The sequence below is a fragment of the Coffea eugenioides genome, chromosome 1, assembly GCF_003713205.1.
Source record: "Coffea eugenioides isolate CCC68of chromosome 1, Ceug_1.0, whole genome shotgun sequence".
Taxonomy (NCBI): Eukaryota; Viridiplantae; Streptophyta; class Magnoliopsida; order Gentianales; family Rubiaceae; genus Coffea; species Coffea eugenioides.
The window spans coordinates 1,139,703-1,160,168 of NC_040035.1; the positions used below are offsets into that span (position 1 = coordinate 1,139,703).

General features: G+C 33.8%; 2 protein-coding genes across 2 annotated transcripts; both read right to left on the reverse strand.

The window, feature by feature from the left end:
* Positions 1 to 5,536: 5,536 nt before the first annotated feature.
* Positions 5,537 to 11,376, reverse strand: LOC113759789 (protochlorophyllide-dependent translocon component 52, chloroplastic-like). Its single transcript, XM_027302365.1, has 8 exons — positions 10,398 to 11,376; positions 9,767 to 9,824; positions 8,498 to 8,684; positions 7,995 to 8,084; positions 7,709 to 7,895; positions 7,292 to 7,587; positions 6,350 to 6,511; positions 5,537 to 5,792 (listed from the first exon to the last, which is right to left on the reverse strand). Exons 1-8 carry the CDS (start codon positions 11,094 to 11,096, stop codon positions 5,537 to 5,539), a joined length of 1,935 nt encoding a protein of 644 aa, XP_027158166.1. The 5' UTR covers positions 11,097 to 11,376.
* Positions 11,139 to 14,902, reverse strand: LOC113759795. Its single transcript, XM_027302372.1, has 5 exons — positions 14,264 to 14,902; positions 13,885 to 14,073; positions 13,448 to 13,685; positions 11,641 to 11,701; positions 11,139 to 11,328 (listed from the first exon to the last, which is right to left on the reverse strand). The coding sequence occupies exons 1-5, from the start codon at positions 14,519 to 14,521 to the stop codon at positions 11,139 to 11,141; spliced, it is 936 nt and encodes a 311-aa protein (XP_027158173.1). The 5' UTR covers positions 14,522 to 14,902.
* Positions 14,903 to 20,466: the final 5,564 nt, after the last annotated feature.

A 20,466-nucleotide genomic window follows, 5' to 3' on the forward strand; every position in this document is an offset into this window, starting at 1 on the left:
AATTAATGTCAAACTTGTCCTAATACTTTGGATGTCCCCTTCTGTTTGCTAGTGCACCAAACCGATTTTGTGACTCTATACATGTACAACATTAATCTGAACTAGCATTAGTTTGCCTGTGCCTTGGCATGGTTTATTTTTTTAAAATTTATTATGAATTCGTGCAAGCATGAATAATTTAAATAAAAAATTAATGATGATCTTACAAGCTCATTCATATTAATTTTATAAAATTAATGTAATAATTATACTTAACTGTCATACTAATTTTTAAAAACTTCGTTAGATACTTTTATTATAATATAATAATATTCATCAAATATTATAACACATATCAAAAAATCAATAGATATTCTACCATTTTGTGTATGGATATTTTTTTAGATGATAACAATTTTTATAATAACCATAAACATAGTTACATATTCCTACTCAATTAAGTACAAAAAATTTAGCAATTTATTTATGCATCAACAAATATTCAATTTCCAGCAATATTGATAAATCTATCAGTTAATAGTTAAAGTTTTTTAACACTAAGTTAATCCATATGGATAAAAAAAATTATACAAATTTATTGTATTGTTAGAAGAGAGAAGAACCATAAGAATAAATAATTCAAATTTATCTAAAAAGATAAATTTGTTAGGACGAGAAAAACTAATTATAAAAGAATCGGATACAAAACTAGGTAGAACTCAAGTATCCAAATAACCGGTTAATTCCCCATCAATTTCCACTCATTTTCAATTTCCACCTTTCGAAGTCTTCTTTCGAGAATCTTCTATTATCGCAACTCCATTTAAGTTAAACTTGTGATCATATCATAGGCAAATAATTCAATTGTAAAAATTGAAATCTACAAGAACATGCCCATTTCCCCCTTCCTAAAACATCCAAATTCAGTCAAAGTTTATAATTATATTGTGAACTAAAGGTCGATTTCACTTCTAACTCCAGTTGATTGTATATTGTACTCTCAAAAAAAAGGAATAATAATAAAGAAACTACTCAAACTTTCACCACTTAAATTTTGTATATTTTATATAAACAAGACATTTTGACACAAAATGTCTGAAGTTTTTAAGTGCTAGAAAACTTGTGGAACTCCGAGTGACTATATTGGCAATTTCACAAGCGTAAATGCTAAAAAAGCACTCAATCACTTATCACCACATGCCAAACCTGATTACTAAGGGTGCTTGGTTTGAGGGTATGGGATTCAAGATTTGAAATGATGTCCATTTTAAATGCTTGGATAATAGATGTGGGATTGTAGATTTTGGAATGAATTCTAAAAAGTTAACAACTCTCCATTCCTGAGTGATTTGGTGGGTTTTATTAATTCCTATATTTGATTCCAAGATAATTTTTATAAAACATTTCTTTTATCCACTCACCCCTTCACCCTCATCCCGTCATCCTCCTTCTAGTCTTCCCCATCACCTCCCACCACTTGGTTCCTCCTCCATGGCATCTAAAAATTTTTCTTGTTGCCATCACTCAACATCTCAAAAACTTCCCCCTCACTAGTGTCATTCCTTTCTCTCCCTCATAATCCAAACGCTAGACCTCCGAAATTTCATCCATCACAACAAGTTCCTGCACAACCTCACCTCTGAGTTTGAATCAGTACCAGAATTTACAGCCGCAATCTCAAAGGAATTCAGCTTCAACTTGAGAAGGAAACCACGTCAACTTGAGTCTGGTGTCACTCCACTCAAAGTTCAAAAAATCTGTTTGCAAGCCATTGACAAGTTCTGAATTTGGATTGTATCAATTGACAAGAAAAAAGAAAAGGTGGCGTTGCTTCATCATATGAGTTATGTCTGAAAGTAGGAGAGAAAAGAACAAAATATTAAAAAAAAAAAAAAGGTCTTGATTGGGGATGGTCTGACGATGGCTGGCGATTGATGCTAAAGGCCAGTATGATTGAACCCAACAAAAAAAAAAATAGGGCAAAATGCAATAATAATTTTGATACCCATTCCACTAAAAATTGTGCCAAGCAGTAGTGATTTCAATGATACCTGGAACTTATACGCATACTGATTTTTATAATTCATTCCGTATTCAATTCCAATTCCAGAGCATGAACCAAGCACCCCCTAAGTCCACTCCATGTTTTTGCTAAGTGAACCAGCAGTTATTTTTTCAGTTTTTCCCCTGTCCGTTTGGATTAGCTGTTTTTGGGGTTGTTTTTCAAAAACAATACTGTAGCATTTCGTTTTTCAAATACAAGTCCGTTTGGATTAGTTGTTTTTGGGTGTTTTTCAAAAACTATATTAAAAACTTTTACTGTAGATGTTTTATGGATTATTTTTAGATGTATTTTTAAAACATATTTTCGATTATTTTTATAATTTATAATTTTTATATTTTTATAACAATATACATTTATAAATATTTATAAATAAATATATTTATATAAAAAATATATAAATGTATTATATTATATAAATGTATAAATTATAAATGAATATTATATAAATGTATAAATTATAAATTATAATTTTTGTATTTTATATTTATAATACATTTATAAATATTTATAATTAAATATATTTATATATTTATATAAAAATATATAAATGTATTATATTATATATAATACATAATATAAATATATTTATAAATGTATAAATGTACATTATTATAAATGTATAAATGTATAAATTACTATTATATAAATGTATATTATAATTTGTAATTTTTATATTTTAATATTTATATACATTTATGCATTTATAATACATTTATAAATATTTATAAATAAATATATTTATATATTTAATATAAATATATTTATAAATGTATAAATGTATATTATTATAAATGTGTATAAATTATAAATGAATATTATATAAATGTATAAATTAATATATTATAAATATATATTAATATTATGTATAAATGTATAATTAATATTATGTATAATAATATAAATGTATAAATGTATTATATATAATATAATACATAATATAAATGTATATTATAAATATACATAAATATATATTATGTATAAATGTACATTTATATAAATGTATACTATATATAATATATATTATGTATATATTAAATATATAATATATAATATTTATATAAATGCATAATTACATATTTATATTATATATAATTTATATAATATATAATATTTATATAAATATATTATAAATGTATAAAAATATATTTTATATAAAATAAAATATTTATAATATGTATAAATTAATATATTTAAATTAATATCATATATATATATATCCTATACATAATTGAAATATACAAATTGAAATAAACATATTAAATATGTATTTGGAGTTGGTTTTGATATATTGTTTGGATATGGTGTTTTTGGAGTTGTTTTTGAAATACACATTTACTGTAGCATTTGGAATGTGAAAAACAGTTTTTCAAAAACAGACCAAAAAACAAGGAATCCAAACGGATCAGTCGTTTTTAGTCTATTTCCCAAGGACTAATGACTGAGGTAATTAATGTTGCAAAGTCACCAGCTATGGTTGTTATTTCCTTTTCTCTTTTACATTTTGATCGTTGACCTTTTTTTGGGTGGGTGCTGGGGATGGGGGCATTGGTTTGTGTTGTTCGGGGTGGGGGAGGAGGACCTATCACAACTCCAACAAACCATTGAGATATTTTTCACAACCAATGGCCCCAGCCAGCTTTCAATTAGAAAAAGATGAAATACCTAGCCAATTGGCTTTGTGTGGATAGAGTATTATGCTAAATAATTATTTAAAATAATTATCGTAGCACTTTTTGTGATGTGATATATATAAGATAAAAAAACGATTGAAAATATAAAAAGGTGGATTAGGAAATATGTTTATGATGCAAGCAAAAAATTTTTTTAAAAAAAATTTGCTATTCAAACATAAGTAACTAGGAAAAGTGTAGAACTGTCAGGCACTAGTGTCAAAAACTAGACAAACATTTTTGTGGGCGCCCTCTTATGATATAATTTTGGGGACAATTGCAGAAACCTCCCCTAAGATTTCTGATATTAGCACTCACCTCCCTTATAGTTTAGAAAATAGCACTTACCACCCTTGAACTTAAGGTTTGTGTTGCAAATTCAGTCCATGGCAGAAAAGTTAACATTAAAAATTTTTTTAAGGAGTGAGATGAGAAATTTGTACCAAATTTTCCTTTCATGCTGCTTTCCAAGTTATATTAATAGAGGAATGACAAAATATGAAAAACTATTAAGAATTAACAAAATTCAAGGGGTCTAATTAAACAACTTAATATTCTCTACCTAATGATTTTCTATTTCTCTTTTCTGCCTTTCTAATGATTTTTACATATTCTCCATACTCATCATATAATATATTTAATCTTTTATATTAATTTGATTTAAAAATAAATATTGTCATTTTCATACCTAAAATTTTAAACTAATTAAATCATAGGTTCTATTTCTTTTTTGGATGAAAAGATATAAGGGCAAAATTGTTAAATTTAGCTTATTAAGTATTCAGTTATAAATGTTTATCAAACAGTATAAATAGATTCAGCATTAAAATTCGAACATTCATATATTTCTTTTCAGTGCTTAAAATTCAGTAAATTAATTATTTCAGTATTTAGATTTCAGAATTCAGATTCAGCTTTATCAAACAGAACCTTTGTCTAAGCAAGTTCAAGATGCCTTGTATCTGTGACTAGAACGGCATGCAATGTCCCAGAACTGGCTTATGAACCGCCACATTTGGGGCTAGAGAAATAAGAACATAGTTAAAATCACAGGTGATGTTGATTTTTGAGTAAAAGATCAAGACAAGTCATAGTTCTAATCTATGCCCTGTGTTCTAGATTACCTGCTAAACCATGACAGACTTGAACAAAAAAAAATGGTTTGCAAGCTTTTATAGCCTATTATGTTTGGAAGAAAATCATGCATGTATGGTAATGTTCCAAGAAATTTCTAAAGTACCTATCTTATCCAATGTCATACTAATGAAAACAAGATTATCTGATACTAATATCAACAAATACACCGAGGTTGATTTAGACCAAAAAACAATAGGTAGAAATTACAGTGAATGAAGAGAATGGTTTTGAAATTTTTTCCAAGTAGTTTGTCAGTTATTGTAATTTTCTTTTTTTCAAATTACATTGATGGATAGCATAACTCCCATTATGGAAATTGTATATTCCAACTACGGTTCTATTCCATTTTAACTCAACCCGTGCTATACATCCACTATATGCATAATATGTATGGCATAACTCTCATAATGTTTGGACCATCATCCTTTCCTTGTTCTGTTGCATGATTCTGGTAGAGGAAATTCTGCACAACGTACAGCCATATAATTTAGAAATTAAATTACAGGATGATATAAAAACCTTTGGTCTTTCTTATTAATGTCTGCACCAGACTCTACGCGAATGTGTGTACTTAGAATTATGTATCTAAATGCTTCCAAGCGATACACGTACAAAGACACTGATAAATATTTTTCCTGTCATCTCTTTCATCTAAAACTCTGGTTAAGTAGCTGACACATGTATCTCAGCGCGATGCGTGATCATAATCATGAAAATGGAAGCTTTTGTAAACAAAGTGGGATAACCACTTGGAAACCAAAAAGCTGATAATAGCCACTGAGACCAGAGTGCTTTCTGCTGCTGCGGATGGTGCACCCTGTTTTGCAGCAGCAACAATTCCAATTGAAGCAAGAGAGAAGACTTGCAACACAATCTCTAGTGCATTGAGCCCTTTATATGCTAGATTGCAACTCCTGCAGCTGACTGTGTGACTCCAGTACCTGAAGGAATAGGTCAACATGTAATCATGAAAAATATGCCTGGTCGCGTTAACTTTTCTAAGTCTATCGTACGTCACGTATTCTGAAGAGAACATGAAGATAAGAACAATGTCTCAGGTTGATAAAGAACATGTATGTTATCTAGTAAATAAAGAAATGAAGAACACTTGGTCTTTCAACCAAGCAATCGAAGGCATTCTTGATTCCTGACCAATTGGTCTTAAGATTGGCTCCATAGTTCCTTCCTGTCTTACAACCATCCTAGCTGCCAAACTTTGGTCCTCCAGAGACACGGTACAGGGGTTCTTTTTTTTTGGTGCGCGGGAGGAACAGATCAAAAACTGGATTAGGAATGAAATAAAGTTGAAATTTAAGAATTTCTTAGAGCTTTTTACCTATGTAAGCTTGTATTTTGCATGTAGCACGACATGGAACGTTGGGTTACAGAAACTTATTTTGAAGTTTCTGTATAGAAGAGTGATCATCTCTACTGTTTCTATCAACACAAATAAAAAGAAGAAAAGGCCAATATTTCCCTGAAACTGGAAGTGATGTACCTGTCCAGAAGCTGCTCTCTAGGCGGAGTGGGTGGGAGTGCTCCAGTGTACTTTGTTCCCCAGTCAATTTGACCATTGCTATACTTGTTTAACCACCTTCTGAAGCCCACCACAAGGGCATCTGCCTTTGTAGGAACAAAGCAAGCTTTATGACCCAAATTCCTTTATTTTCCGCTCCGAAAGAATAGAATGAACAAAATAATTAGTAAATCAGGCTACTACTTTTCGCGAAGATTTACAAAGTTTGACATCTTTCCAGATAGAAATATGATAGAGGACATGATACCCAAGCTAAGGAAACCTTAAATGGTGGATGGTCTGCACAGAAACCCTAGCTATGAACTCTATCATATTTTCCTTTTCTTTTCAATTCTGGATATGTTTTATTTGTGTCAATGCAAAGGATAATGTTTGTGGCCATCCAATTTATTGTCACCGTTCAAGTCCTGCAGTTCTGGCCTTGCAAAACACCAAGTGAATATTATGGAGTATCACACTACAGTTGTTTGATCAAAATTTGTGTGTGGCTATCATCTCTTAATTACAGTTCTTTGAATACGTAACACCAAAATGATAATTTAATATTTTGTTTATGGTGCTTAAACTGGTTAAGTTGGTGTGCATTTAAAAGTTCACATTGAACACAAAGGTAATTTTCTAGAGAATGAGTTCCTTTAGTTGTTAATACTGCCCGTCGTAATTGTTAAGACTGTTCAGCATAATATGTCAAAAGTAGGATCATTGGTCCTAAAAGCTTCTGATAGTGCTATGCAGCCTCCAAACTCTTCCAATATGACTAAAACGTAATATTCTAGTAATCATGTACTCCAGAATACACAGCTCATATGTATTTGCCACCATGCACGTTCTCATTTCATCATAATGGCCCTTATGCTCTAGATTTTCTTTGGAGAATTGAAAATTTCATTATAGAGTTGCAACCTTGACATTCTGATGCTCAAATTACCATGACTGAAGACTTGGACACGTACAAGGACCCCTGTTGTAGAAAAGAGAAGAGGAAAGGTTCCAGGGAGTACCTCCACATGGAGAAGATACATATCTGAATCTATAATTAGATTTTGGTTCACATGGAATATCCAGCGCGGAACAATACGATCTAACCAGACGCCAGAATTCCTTGGCCAGGTAAATATCATTCTGCTATTGCCCGGGCTAACCAGAATACATAGGAACACCAAAAGTACCTTCTTCACCGGCTTAGGTGTCGATGGATTCTGCATATAGTTATCCCTTATATGAGTGCTATAAATGGACAATTAGACAATGATAGGTCGATATTATAGAAAAGAAATAATTAAGAAACAATGACTAACTTCAATATTACCAATCAATTACCTCTGTGGTTCCAGATAGTGAAGTAGTTACATTCTCTAGAGTACCTCCTAATGACCAGGAATAAAAAACACAAGGTGGAATAAATATGTGATCTGAAACTGTCGATGATTTTGCAGTGAAACCCTTTACGTCTAATGTCTTTACCCTTATCTCGAGTGGTCTCCCTCCTTCCCTGTCAGCCTCAACAGTGCAGGAAAATGCAGAAAAGAAACTATTAGTAATTTGGAACCCATATAAATGGTTAGGAACAGCAAACATTCTCAAATTATAAGGTAAAGGCTCTTATCTCTCTGAGGACCGTGGGACTTTCAGTATGCCATAATGTGCATATGGAACATGAGAAGGGTCCATAAGATTTTCAATCAGAATCTCGTACCTGTAAATGCTTGGCTATCAGAAGCAACTTAAGAATAAAACAAACATTATTTGACATAACTTTTCAATCACTTTTTCTGTTTTTCTTATTAAACTTCATAACATGAACACAAGAACCAAAACCTTTTAGTTTTACCATCTTTTGAGTTTTACCTATTTCTCTTTATTGATTTTTCCCGCATTTTTCTCACCCTTCTTGAAGGAAACTAATGAATTTCTTTCTTTTTCCTTTGCATTTCCCAGAGCATGTATTGAATACTAACACAAGTAACAGTAAAAGCAATTTACTTTAGCATTCCATAGCGATAGCAGCCTTTTCAATATGATTAGAGTGCAAATGAAGATTTGCCTAGTATGAGCGTGGAACAACAACAACCACAAAAGCTATAATAAAGGGGGCAACTAATTGCTTACCCGTATGGTATATCTCTAGTGATCATCCGACTGGTAAAGGACGGATCATCAATTTCCGGAATGTATGGAGGCTTTTCCTTCGAAAATATGTCTTTGTACTGACTATCAGCATTAGGCCAAAACCAAAGAATGCCATTTTGCACACAACTTGGATATGCAGCTACACATGCTTTGCTAGAGTATGGATCTGAACTTCCAAGCAAAATGTCAATCCAGCATGCTTTGGTTTAGGTACAATGGAAATGGCAAGATTTGCATGTTTAGACATGATGTATCTGCTATGTACAACAAAGTAAGCAAATGCATTTCCATAGCATCAAGTATCAGAATGAAGCTCCAAACTGGCATACTTAAACAGTAGAAAACTATTGGCAATATTCAAAAATTCTAAATTTAGTATTGCATAAAAGATATTCACAACAACTGGAAACAATATTCATTGAATAACTGTCCGACATAGAGGTAATTCAAGTTTTGAACCAAGCCAAGCTTGATTGGTAGATAAAGAAAAATTGCTTATCAGAATATTATGCATCTTCCCATAGAGCCTTGGTGGAGAATTAATTGAAAAAAAATGGAAAAAGAGAAGTGGCAAAATTTTTTGTAGATTTCAAGTTCATAATGGCTGATGAATGCTTAAAGTTCTTTTTACTTTTTAGATGAGGAGATTTTGAGTATGAAAAGTTAAAAACAAGCGGAAATGTCGTACTGGAATGACCGGACAGTAGGAAGACTACTAAAACCTGAAAATTTTCAGCGAGTTTGGTCAAATGAGTTCTGCTTCTTTCCCCAGCTACTCTTGATTCCCTATCTACAAAGGGCCTCGAGTTCAGAACAGATATGTATGTATGTGAAAGCTTACAAGTGTATTAGATGTGGAAGTTATTAAATATTTTAAATTGGATTCCATCATCTAATCCTAAGGTATAAAAGACACTATGGCCATTCTATCATAAAGATCAAGCCTACATCAAATAAAAATTTCACCAATCCAATTTCACCGAATTCTCATCCACTTCCTCTGCTAGATTCAGATTTGTAGCTCGTGGTTTGCATATATAGTTTCTGGGTAATTTCTGGTGGAGGAATCCGAAATTCATATGACTAATTGTCAGTTAAACATTGAATATCCCCATTCAATGATCCTGGCCTTAAATGCCACCAACAAGTTATCGTTGTATCCGAATAAGACATAAATAACTTCATGCAATGGCTAGGTAAAGTGTGCATTATACTTGAGAAGTTTCCATCATATCTAGAGTGTTTTGCCTGCTTCAGTGCTGGTGATGAATATCTGCCTATGTTCAAATTCAAAGACAATCTTGTGCTATTCAAATAGGCATATAAAACTTTGGAGCTTTCTTCCAAACTTGATTATATACCTCAAAAAATTGGCTTTCCACAGCTAGTCTGCTATTGATAACGGTCCTACCTTCACTATTGCCATTTATGTGCTATAATAGCTTTAATCTTTCAGCTACTACATTCTTCAAGAAAGAGCAAATTATCTGGATGGCCACCAAACTTTTGGAATCATCGAGTTTTGATCATTGAACTATTAAAAGTTTGGTTTTGGCCATTGAACTATCTCAAGTTTAGATTGTAGGTCATTCCGTTAGATTTCATCATTAAACATGACAGATATGAGTGGTCTAATGATTCACGAGACAAAAGAAAAGGACATAGTTAACGATTAAATCTGATGAAATGGCCCAGAATCTAAATTTTAGATAGTTCAATGGCTAAAATCAGACTTTCAATAGTTCAGTGATTTAAAATTCGACGTTTCCAAAAGTTCATTGGCTATACGGATAATTTGCTCTCAAGAAAGTTACTCAAAATTTAGATATAACAGATGATAAGGCAAAAAGAAAGCATGTGACTTGCACAGTGATTAAACAAATATGGATGTAGCAAACAGTAACAATGACACTGACTGAAAATCAATGCATCGAAAAGGAGAACTAGCGGATACGAAAGACGCATACTTCGCATACTTCACAATCATGAAAATGAACTTGTTAGCAATTTCAATTACCGGAGGACCATCTGGGGGTGCTTGAGGAATGAATTTGCAATCGCCAGAACCACCAAAGCACCAACCATGATAAACACACTGCAACCTGCCCCACTGATCAATCCTTCCTTCAGACAAAGGAGCCAACCTATGAGGACAAGTATCATCAAACACCTTCCACTCATTCTCATTCCTATCCCACCACACAACAATATCAATTCCCATCACTTTCTTCCCAAGTGGCCTCCTTTTGTCAAGATCACAAACAGGCATCACAGGATACCGTTGTGCGTACCAATCAAATTTCTCATCTTTTTCTGATTTCTCAGTTTCTTGACCAAACGAAGCGTCTTTGGATGATTGATCAGCCGCTGGCACAGTGTCAGTGGAAGAGATGGCTGTGGAAAGCTCGAATTTTGCTCTCTTGAACTGATATGAAGGGAGATGTGAATTGGTGGGGTGTTGATAGCTAAACGGATTATGCAAGATTGGATTTTTAATCTTTGTTCCAAAGGGTCTTCTTGGGATCAAATTAAGGTGCGATGATGCTGATGAAAGGGAAGTAGCTGTCAAAGTTCCCATTGCAGCTTCTTTAATGGCAATAGTTTGTGACTCCCCCAGGTTTCAAACAGAGGTTGTCTTGATGGATGTATATACAGCTGAAAGACGGAGCTGAGTGTGTGTGTGTCGTTTTTGGCTTGTGGGGATAGTACGAACTTCCAGACAAAGACTGAAAGAGCCCCCATCATTGAAACTGTTAATTTTGGGTGCATCAGCTGCTAATTTTGCGATGATGCTGATGAAAGGGAAGTAGCTGTCAAAGTTCCCATTGCAGCTTCTTTAATGGCAATAGTTTGCGACTCCCGCACGTTTCAAACAGAGGTTGTCTTGATGGATGTATTTACAGCTGAAAGACGGAGCTGAGTGTGTGTGTGTGTGTCGTTTTTGGCTTGTGGGGATAGTACGAACTTCCAGACAAAGACTTGGCCACATTATTATGTACTAGGTATTCTGCCCTGACGCTATGCGTCAGGTAGGTAGGACCTGGTAATAGGAAAACAAGGGAAGGAAAAAACACTGGCCAGAGAAAAGCTAAGAAGAAGAATGAGGAACGGGAAAAACACACCTGGTAAAGAAGGCGAAGAAAAGAAAAAGAAGCAGCTCCCAAAACTCTGAAGCGGTGCGCACTGGATTCAGCACAGAACCAAGAACAGAATGAGAGGAAATTGCTGACCGCCAAAATGTTCCCATCCAAGAGGCCCACGCGGACAGAAGTGAATTTCCATCAGACCATTGCCGTCCAATGCCAAAAGACCAAAACACCCCTCAAGTTCACAAAAATCACAGTATAACCTGCCCACCAAACACTGTTCACAAGCTATTCACGCTTTATATACGTACTAGTTTTTTAGCCCTGACGCCATGCGTCAGGTAGCTGAGACTCATTATTTTGCTGTTATGTTTGTGTGTTTTTTTTTCTTTGTTAGATGCAGTAATCATGTGTGTGAGTGTATGTTTTTTTCTAATTGCACAAATAAACATGACTTTAAAATCAGGTTATCTTACACTCTTAATATAGCATTAATCAGTAAGTAATGCCTAAAATTAGGTAGAACTAAAAGGCATATGGCTATACATGTAATGTGTAGCCTTGCTTATTAGTTACGTTACTTCTCTAAGACAAGCAATTTGACAATTTCCATTTTTTTTGACACTTTCTATTTGCTAGTACTTCACACTTAACAATCCTTTGGAAGAAAGAAATAAAGAAAGACAATTATAAAATGGGTTTGTCATTTTCTTTTGTTTTCTAGACTTGAATGAGCATTCAAACATATTTAAAAATATTTTCAAACCAATGTAAAATTGAATTAATATTTTTTATATATTCAGTGGCTTTTTTGTTTTACATTAATAGGTCTATATTCATGACACATAATTTTTATTCAACTCTATCCCACCATGACCTCGGTTTATATATACTACCATGTCTCCTAATCAGGGTTTCATATTGGATCCTATTCTTTTTGTTGCAATTTAGATGATTGTTTGATTGATAGATTAAAAGTGTTCAAGAATGGAGGGAGCAACAATGGTTTCTTTGAACAGGACATCATCCATTGAAAATGAGCATGGGACTCTCAATATTGAACAAGTTTAACTTGCAAGGTGAATATACATATTTTCTTATTTTTCTCCCTTTCTTCCCTTTTTTAGGCTGTCTATATCTTTTTTTTTTTTTGGAGATTTTGATGATTTTGGTTTTGATAATTTGTATTTATTGAATCATTTTTTCATGCTCAAAAGAAAAAAAATTGGACCTATTGTAAAAGTTCAAAAACTATAATCCATTTCTTAAATTGCATTTTTTTAAAAGAAAGTTTATCCTGTTGCCAAAAACAGATTGAACAGAACTAAGAATAGAATAAGAGTAAATTGCTGACCGCCAAAATGTTCCCATCCAAGAGGCCTACGCGGACAGAAGAGCAGGAGAGAAAGTGGTAATTAGAAGAGAGCAATGATTGAAATTGAGAGCAAGGAAGAGAGACAGAAGGTAAAGCAAAAAGCGTCCACCGATTCAACGAGGCTATCTGCACCCACGTTTCCTCAAGCCACCCAAAAATCATGCAACTAACAAACACCCCCAGAGTTCATGAAAATTACAGAGTAACCAGACCATTTGCCCACGCGGACAGGAGCGAATTTCCAACAAAACCACGCCACCCATCAGCAAAAGACCAAAATACCCCTCAAAGTCACAAAAATAACGGCATAACCGGCTCATTCTGCACTGTTCATAAGCGATTGACGCTTTATATATGTACTAGTTTTTTGCCCTGACGCTGTGCGTCAGGTAGCTGGGATTTCTTAATTTACTATAATGGGTATTAGTCTAGAAAATTGGAGTGTGAGAGGAGTAATTAATTTACTACCGGAGGCACAGCAAAAACCAGGTGGTTCCTGATAAAATCGTTTTGCATGACAATATGGACAACTTGGAACATCAGGCAATACAGCAGGTTCTGTAGCTATTGTAGTTAATGGATCAGTCATAGCTCGTTTTCTAGACCGACGCTGCCTACGCAATGGTGGTTCACCAGCATCTAAATTAGTTGATGGAATCTCATTAGCACCATCAGCAATAGACGCACAGACATTTTGTTCATTTTCCTGCAAACCAGCCAAAGCGTACTTAAGGACCATGAATTCAGTGTGCCTAAGTCAGTCAATCTGACTTATAATAGACAAAAACTAATATCTCACCCACTGGTTAGTCTAGCCGGTAATATAAGTAGTCTAACATTTATTGCAAGGGGTCTAAACAACAATCTTATTGCATGAAAGATGCTCAAAATAAGCACAAACATACGGTTGGAAATTGCTCTACATTATTGAGCAATACTGCAGGCTCTGTAATTATTGTGGTCAATGGATTAGTCACAGAGCGTCTTGTACGCCGACGTCGCCTATGCAAAGATGATTCACCCGCATCTGAATTAGTTGTTGGAACCTCGCTAGCACCATTACCAGCAGACCTAGATACATCTCCTTGATTTTCCTTTAAAACACCCAAAGCATAGTTAAAGACTGTGAGTTTAGTATGCTTAACTAAGTCAAACTCGTTTGTCTTACCAAAGTACATGCTTAGGCGAAACCACTGTTAACATAAATAATTTAACATTTATTCCAAAAGATTTAAACAACAATTTATATTGCATGAAAAATGCTCAAAATAAGCACAGACATACAGCTCGAAGGTGCTCTGCATTGTTCTCTGCAAATGGCAATACTGAGCCCGAACCTAATGAAGATTCAACGACGCCCATATTTGGCTGATTCACAGCATTTGAGTCATGTATATTAAAAGCCGTGACAGCTAATGTACACACTCCTAATGGCGCATCATTCTTTGTCCCACGCCGAGCAGCAGCACGTTGCTCGCGGCTCCTTCGATTTTTCTCAGCACGAGCCTCTTCTAAACTTCCATATACTCTATTTCGACCCATTCTCAAAGCATATTATACACAGCTCAAGCGGAAACCAAACAAACGTCTAAAATGAACCATACAAAAGAACCACAACAACAAAAATGAATTTCCAGCGAAGCCAATCAAACAGTGAAGTACTTTAAAACCAAAAGAAACTTTCTCAAGTTATTTCCGAAGCTGCGAAAGAAAACTCAGAAGAAAAATTAGAGCCAAAAAGAGATTGAGCTCACGGTCTAAGTTTGCTGAATAGTAAAGCACTTCAAAACCAAAAGAAACTTTCTCAAGTTATATTTGCTGAACAGCTGAGAACACAAGCAAGAAAATAATGAGAGCAAATTGGTGACCGAGAATGAGCAAAAGAGAATAAGAGCCATGCAGACCCACAAACCGCTTCGGACAGCAACGACCAACGACTCTAGAAAGAATGAAGACTCTAGAAAGCTTTTCAAGACATTTGCTGACCGCCCAACCGCCCACTAACTTAATAGTAATTCCTGACTACCAAAATGAAGAGCCACGCGGACAGAGCAAGGTTACAATGCAAGAGAGCCAGCGGACAAAAGCAAAATACCAGCAGAGCCACTGCCACCCATCAGCAAAGGACCAAAATGCCCCTCAAGCTCACACAAATCACGGCATAACCGGCTCATCCTGCACTATTCATAAGGCTTTGGACGCTTTATATATGTAAGATAAGACTAGTTTTTTAGCCCTGAAGCCATGTCAGCTAGCTAAAACTCATTATTTTGTTGTTATGTTTGTGTGTTTTTTTTTTCTTTTATTAGATATAATAGTCATGTGTGTGAGTGTGTGTTTTTTCCTAATTGCACAAATAAACATGACTTTGAAATCAGATTATTTTACATTCTTAATATAGCATTAATCAGTAAGTAATGCCTAAATTTAGGTAGAACTAAAAGGCATATGGCTATACATGTCTCCTAATCAGGATTTCATATTGGATCCTATTCTTTTTGTTACAATTCAGATGATTGTTTGATTGATAGATTAAGAGTGTTCAAGAATGAAGGAAGCAATAATGGTTTCTTTGGACAGGACATCATTTATTGAAAATGAGTCTGGACTCTCAATATTGAACAACTTTAACTTGCAAGGGTGAATATACATATTTCTTATTTTTCTTTCTTTCTTCCCTTTTTTAGGCTGTCTATCTCTTTTTCTTTTTTTTTTGGAGATTTTGATGATTTTGGTTTTGATAATTTGTATGGGAGGCAACACTTTATGTGGTGAGTACGAGGAGCATGGAAGAAGCTCTTTGAATTTTCACTAAGATAATGGCTTAGATATATACAATATCTAATAATTTCTTAAGTTTAAGATTTTTCTTTTCTACTTTTTAGGTTCTTTGGATTTATAATTCTTACTTATTTGATGATTCTTTCTCTTAATTGGTTGATGATTTTTTTTTTTGGTAATCTGTATCATAAGCTGCAAAATTATAGGTTATTTTGTGTTCTTAAATCATGTGCTAAAATAGGTGAGTTTCTCTTTTCTTTTTCTTTTTTAATAAAACTGGTATTCAAAATCAAGGGATAGTTGGAAACTTTAAATAGTGAATTCCAAATCAACTTGCGTTTAAGGATATGTTAGAATAAAATGCTAAGAAATAACTGGTGGAACTATTCTACCAAATGGGGTAATAAACTCGTGTTTAAGGTTAGAAAATATGTATTTATTGAATCATTTTTTCATGCTCAAAAGAAAAAAGTTGGGCCTACTGTAAAAGTTCAAAAACTATAATCCATTTCTTAAATTACACTTTTTTATGAAGAAAGTTTATCCTTTTGCCAAAAAAAAAATGTTTACATGGGACCCTTATATATATATATATATATATATATATATATCAAAACAGAAAGACCTTCTAACCATTTTAACTGAAGAAACAACTGGGCAGCAGCTTGCAGCAAAGTGCAAGGTTACATCGCCCACTTACCACTGATCTTAATTTGTGAAGTGGTCTTAATTTCCATGCAATAAACTTCGCAAGTGGAGTTAATTTATTTATTTTTTGTTAGTAAGAGGAGTTAATTTTAATTTGATGGTGCTAATTTGAATGTAATATATTTTGTACAATCGGACAGTTAAGTAGTTAACCACAAGCTAGCCTGATTATCTATGAATTTTGCTCGCAAAAGGAAACGCACACCTGAAGAAGGAAAGTAAACGCACACCAACCACTCCAAAAAGTTTCTTGCCCCACCAACAATACCAAATGCCCTCAAAGTTGGTGAAAATTACTGGATAACCAGTCCACTCACCACTGCCACCGAATACCAAAATTGTCCGCGGGAAATTCCAGCAGAGCCATTGTCACCGAATGCCAAAAGACCAAAACGCCCCTCAAAGTCACAAAAATAACGGCATAACCGGCTCATTCTGCACTATTCATAATCAATTGACGCTTTATATATGTAAGAAAGATAAGATTTGAGAAACTGCAGGACTTATCAAGCATGTGAAAATTGTACTTGGCCAATTCCGTTGTAATCGCTCATAAACACCCAGTAATTCTATTTGTACCATTAAATGTCCCTATTAACCGACACAAATGAAAAATATAACTTGAAAATTTTTGTTTCTTTTATCTGCATGAAACCTTGACTATATTGTTGATCTGTTGTTGTTATTGTAGACAAATGTCCTTGCATATCCCCTAATAATAGCTCTTTTTACTAATTGGTTTGAAAGTTCTTTTTTCTATTTTGCGAACATTTGGCGTGCAAAATTTTTCTTTACCCTCCTCCTTTGTGTAGTCCGTCAACTAATTTAACTTCTACTATTCAAAGGATTTCCATGGAAGCTACAAGTAAAATAGATGGATATCATTCACCAAAAAATAGAAATTAAGTCATTGGTTTGCAACATTGTTACTGAAGGTTTTATGTGGATGCAATTGGGCTTTTTTCTATCTCAAATCTTACCACCTTCTATTATCAGATCTCCAACATCTTTTCCTTCGGCAAATAGTTCTTCCTTCTCCTCAGTGTAATGATTGATGTGTGATAGTACATTTCCATGGCTCTTCTTTGGCACTTCTCGTCAGCAACTTTCTTGTCCTTGAATGTTATTTTGCCCTGGTTTTGAAGTTATGGAGTTATAGTGACAAATTTTGGATGGAAAGTAAGAGATTGATTTTTGAAGAGAGTTTTAGGCTTTGAATTTTAATGAACAGTCATGCAAAATCAATTTCGGCGGGATATTTTTAAAACGGAGTTTTTAACGGTAGCTGAATCTATTAGGCTACAGTAAGTTTTTATTTTTTATTTTATATTTTTTTTCTTGTTCACTAAATAAAACAAGAGCATTTTATCTCTATCAATGTGAATGCATGAGAGCCACTTATTAGAGCTTGTGAGGAACCGTTCAGGGCAAGGACGGTCCTTCTGAATGACCGTCCCTGCCTCATAGCTGATCAGATAGAGGTGTAGGCCTCAGCAAAGCATTTGATTAAGAAGGTCAAGTCAAAATCCCAACGAACTTCCGTGGCAACTAATAGAATAGCATCCAAGTTTCATGCCGAAACATGCCATGAAAATAAATGAAATGTACATTTTCAAATCTCTGTACGCGAACAAGACTCGAGGTGATGGTAGCTCTTCAAGTTTCAACACTCATTGATGGCAAGAGGCTCACCTTAACGCTTTCACCCTACCATAATTACCCAAGAAAATGAACAAAAAATTCACAATAATGTTTGTTTATCAGTGTAATTTTTTTGTCAGACAAATATTTTCGTGCAAAAAATTCCACTAAAATAATTGGGCATTTTAAGAAAATTTTCTTGTGCTTGTTAAAATTCTTTTAGAACATATATTAGCTTAAATAGTCTATGTAATCACTCCTCTATCCGGAAAAAAGAAAAGTCTGTCCAACCTAGTAGTTGGCTCACATGGTACCATCCTGTCATTTCTCTCCCTTCTTTCAACACCGCGCATGCTAAAAGCGTACCGTACGACCCTGCCGCTAATACAAACAAATCACCTTGGTTCCTTCTTTCAACACCGCACATGCTAAAAGCGTACCGTACGACCCTGCCGCTAATACAAACAATACAGTTTGTATTGTTTGTATTAGCGACAGGGTCGTACGGTACGCTTTTAGCATGCTGTATTGTTTGTATTAGCGGCAGGGTCGTACGGTACGCTTTTAGCATGCACGGTGTTGAAAGAAGGTCCTCGCACATTGTTTGTATTAGCGGTAGGGTCGTGTAGTACGCTTTTAGCATGCGCGGTGTTGAAAGAAGGGAGGTTGGTCCGCGCATATTGTTTGTATTAGTGATAGGGTCGTGCAGTACGCTTTTAGCATGCGTGGTGTTGAAAAAAGGAAGAGAAGTAACAGGACGGTACCATGTGATCCGCACACATTGATTGTATTAGCTGGTCCGCGCACATTATTTCTTGGCTTCACCAAACCCATGTACTCAGTATTTTTTTTTTTCCTTGGTTTGCTAGTAGACTGCACCAAATCACGATATTAGTCTAATTTTTTTTGTTCAACTAAACCCCTATCCAATCATACTTTTATTTAAAGTAAAATGACATTTTCCTCCTTGCGGATCATTCATATTTTTTTCCCTTGGTTTGCTATTAGACTGCCTCAAATAAATAAATGTTTCTTATTTTAACGAATGTGTCACAGGCTTTATGATTGTATTGCAATTGATATAAATTTTTCCTCAACCTGATTTGTTTACGCTCAATTGCTTTACAAATCTCCCACTTTAATGTCAAACTTGTCCTAATACTTTGGATGTCCCCTTCTGTTTGTTAGTGCACCAAACCGATTTTGTGACTCTATACATGTACAACATTAATCTGAAGTAGCATTATTTTGCCTGTGCCTTGGCATGGTTTATTTTTTTAAAATTTATTATGAATTCCTGCAAGCATGAATAATTTAAATAAAAAATTAATGATGATCTTACAAGTTCATTCATATTAATTTTATATAATTAATGTAATAATTATACTTAACTGTCATACTAATTTTTAAAAACTTCTTCAGATACTTTTATTATAATCTATTAATATTCATCAAATATTATGACGCATATCAAAAAATCAATAGATATTCTACCCTTTTGTGTATGGCTATTTTTTAGACGATTACAATTTTTATAATAACCATAAACATAGTTACATATTCCTACTTAATTAAGTACAAAAAATTTAGCAATTTATTTACGCATCAACAAATATTCAATTTCCAGCAATATTGATAAATCTACCAGTTAATAGTTAAAGTTTTTTAACACTAAATTAATCCATATGGATAAAAAACATTATACAAATTTATCGTATTGTTAAAAGAGAGAAGAACCATAAAAACAAATAATTCAAATTTATCTAAAGAGATAGATAAATTTGTTAGGACGAGAAAAACTAATTATAAAAGAATCGGATACAAAAATAGGTAAAACTCAAGTATCCAAATAACCGGTTAATTCCCCATCAATTTCCACCTTCTAAGTCCTCTTTCAAGAATCTTCTATTATCGCAACTCCATTTAAGTTAAACTTGTGATCATATCATAAGCACATAATTCAATTGTAAAATTGAAATCCACAAGAACACGCTCATTTTCCCCTTCCCAAAACATCCAAATTTAGTCAAAATTTATAATTATGTTGTGAACTAAATGTCGATTTCACTTCTAACTCTAGTTTTTTTTTAAAAAAAAAAAAACTATGGAGCTTTTATTATCATGAACACTGACCAGGAGTACAGTGCAGGGAGGAGGACATAAACCTTACCTCCGAAACGAAAACCGGAAGTTACAAAATATTGCTGATCTAATGCCAGTAACCCTCTCGTGTGACATGGTAATTGAGAAACCCTAGAGAATATCGTGAATGAACCACACGCATTACCGAAAAACGCCAGTGAATCAACTACAGAATTCCCCTCCCGATAGCAGTGAATAAACTGATAATGCTCTGG

Excerpts from the sequence above, each read along its gene's own strand:
- LOC113759789 (XM_027302365.1), bottom strand. The coding sequence starts at position 11,096 with ATGGGAACTTTGACAGCTACTTCCCTTTCATCAGCATCATCGCACCTT. Across the intron at positions 8,685-9,766 it reads CATCACCAGCACTGAAGCAG|ATCCATACTCTAGCAAAGCA; the intron begins GCAAAACACTCT and ends TTGGAAGTTCAG. Across the intron at positions 7,588-7,708 it reads CACTATCTGGAACCACAGAG|AATCCATCGACACCTAAGCC; the intron begins GTAATTGATTGG and ends AACTATATGCAG.
- LOC113759795 (XM_027302372.1), bottom strand. The coding sequence starts at position 14,521 with ATGGGTCGAAATAGAGTATATGGAAGTTTAGAAGAGGCTCGTGCTGAG. Across the intron at positions 13,686-13,884 it reads ATGTAGAGCAATTTCCAACC|GAAAATGAACAAAATGTCTG; the intron begins GTATGTTTGTGC and ends GCTGGTTTGCAG. Across the intron at positions 11,702-13,447 it reads TGGTTTTTGCTGTGCCTCCG|TGCGCACCGCTTCAGAGTTT; the intron begins GTAGTAAATTAA and ends TGCTGAATCCAG.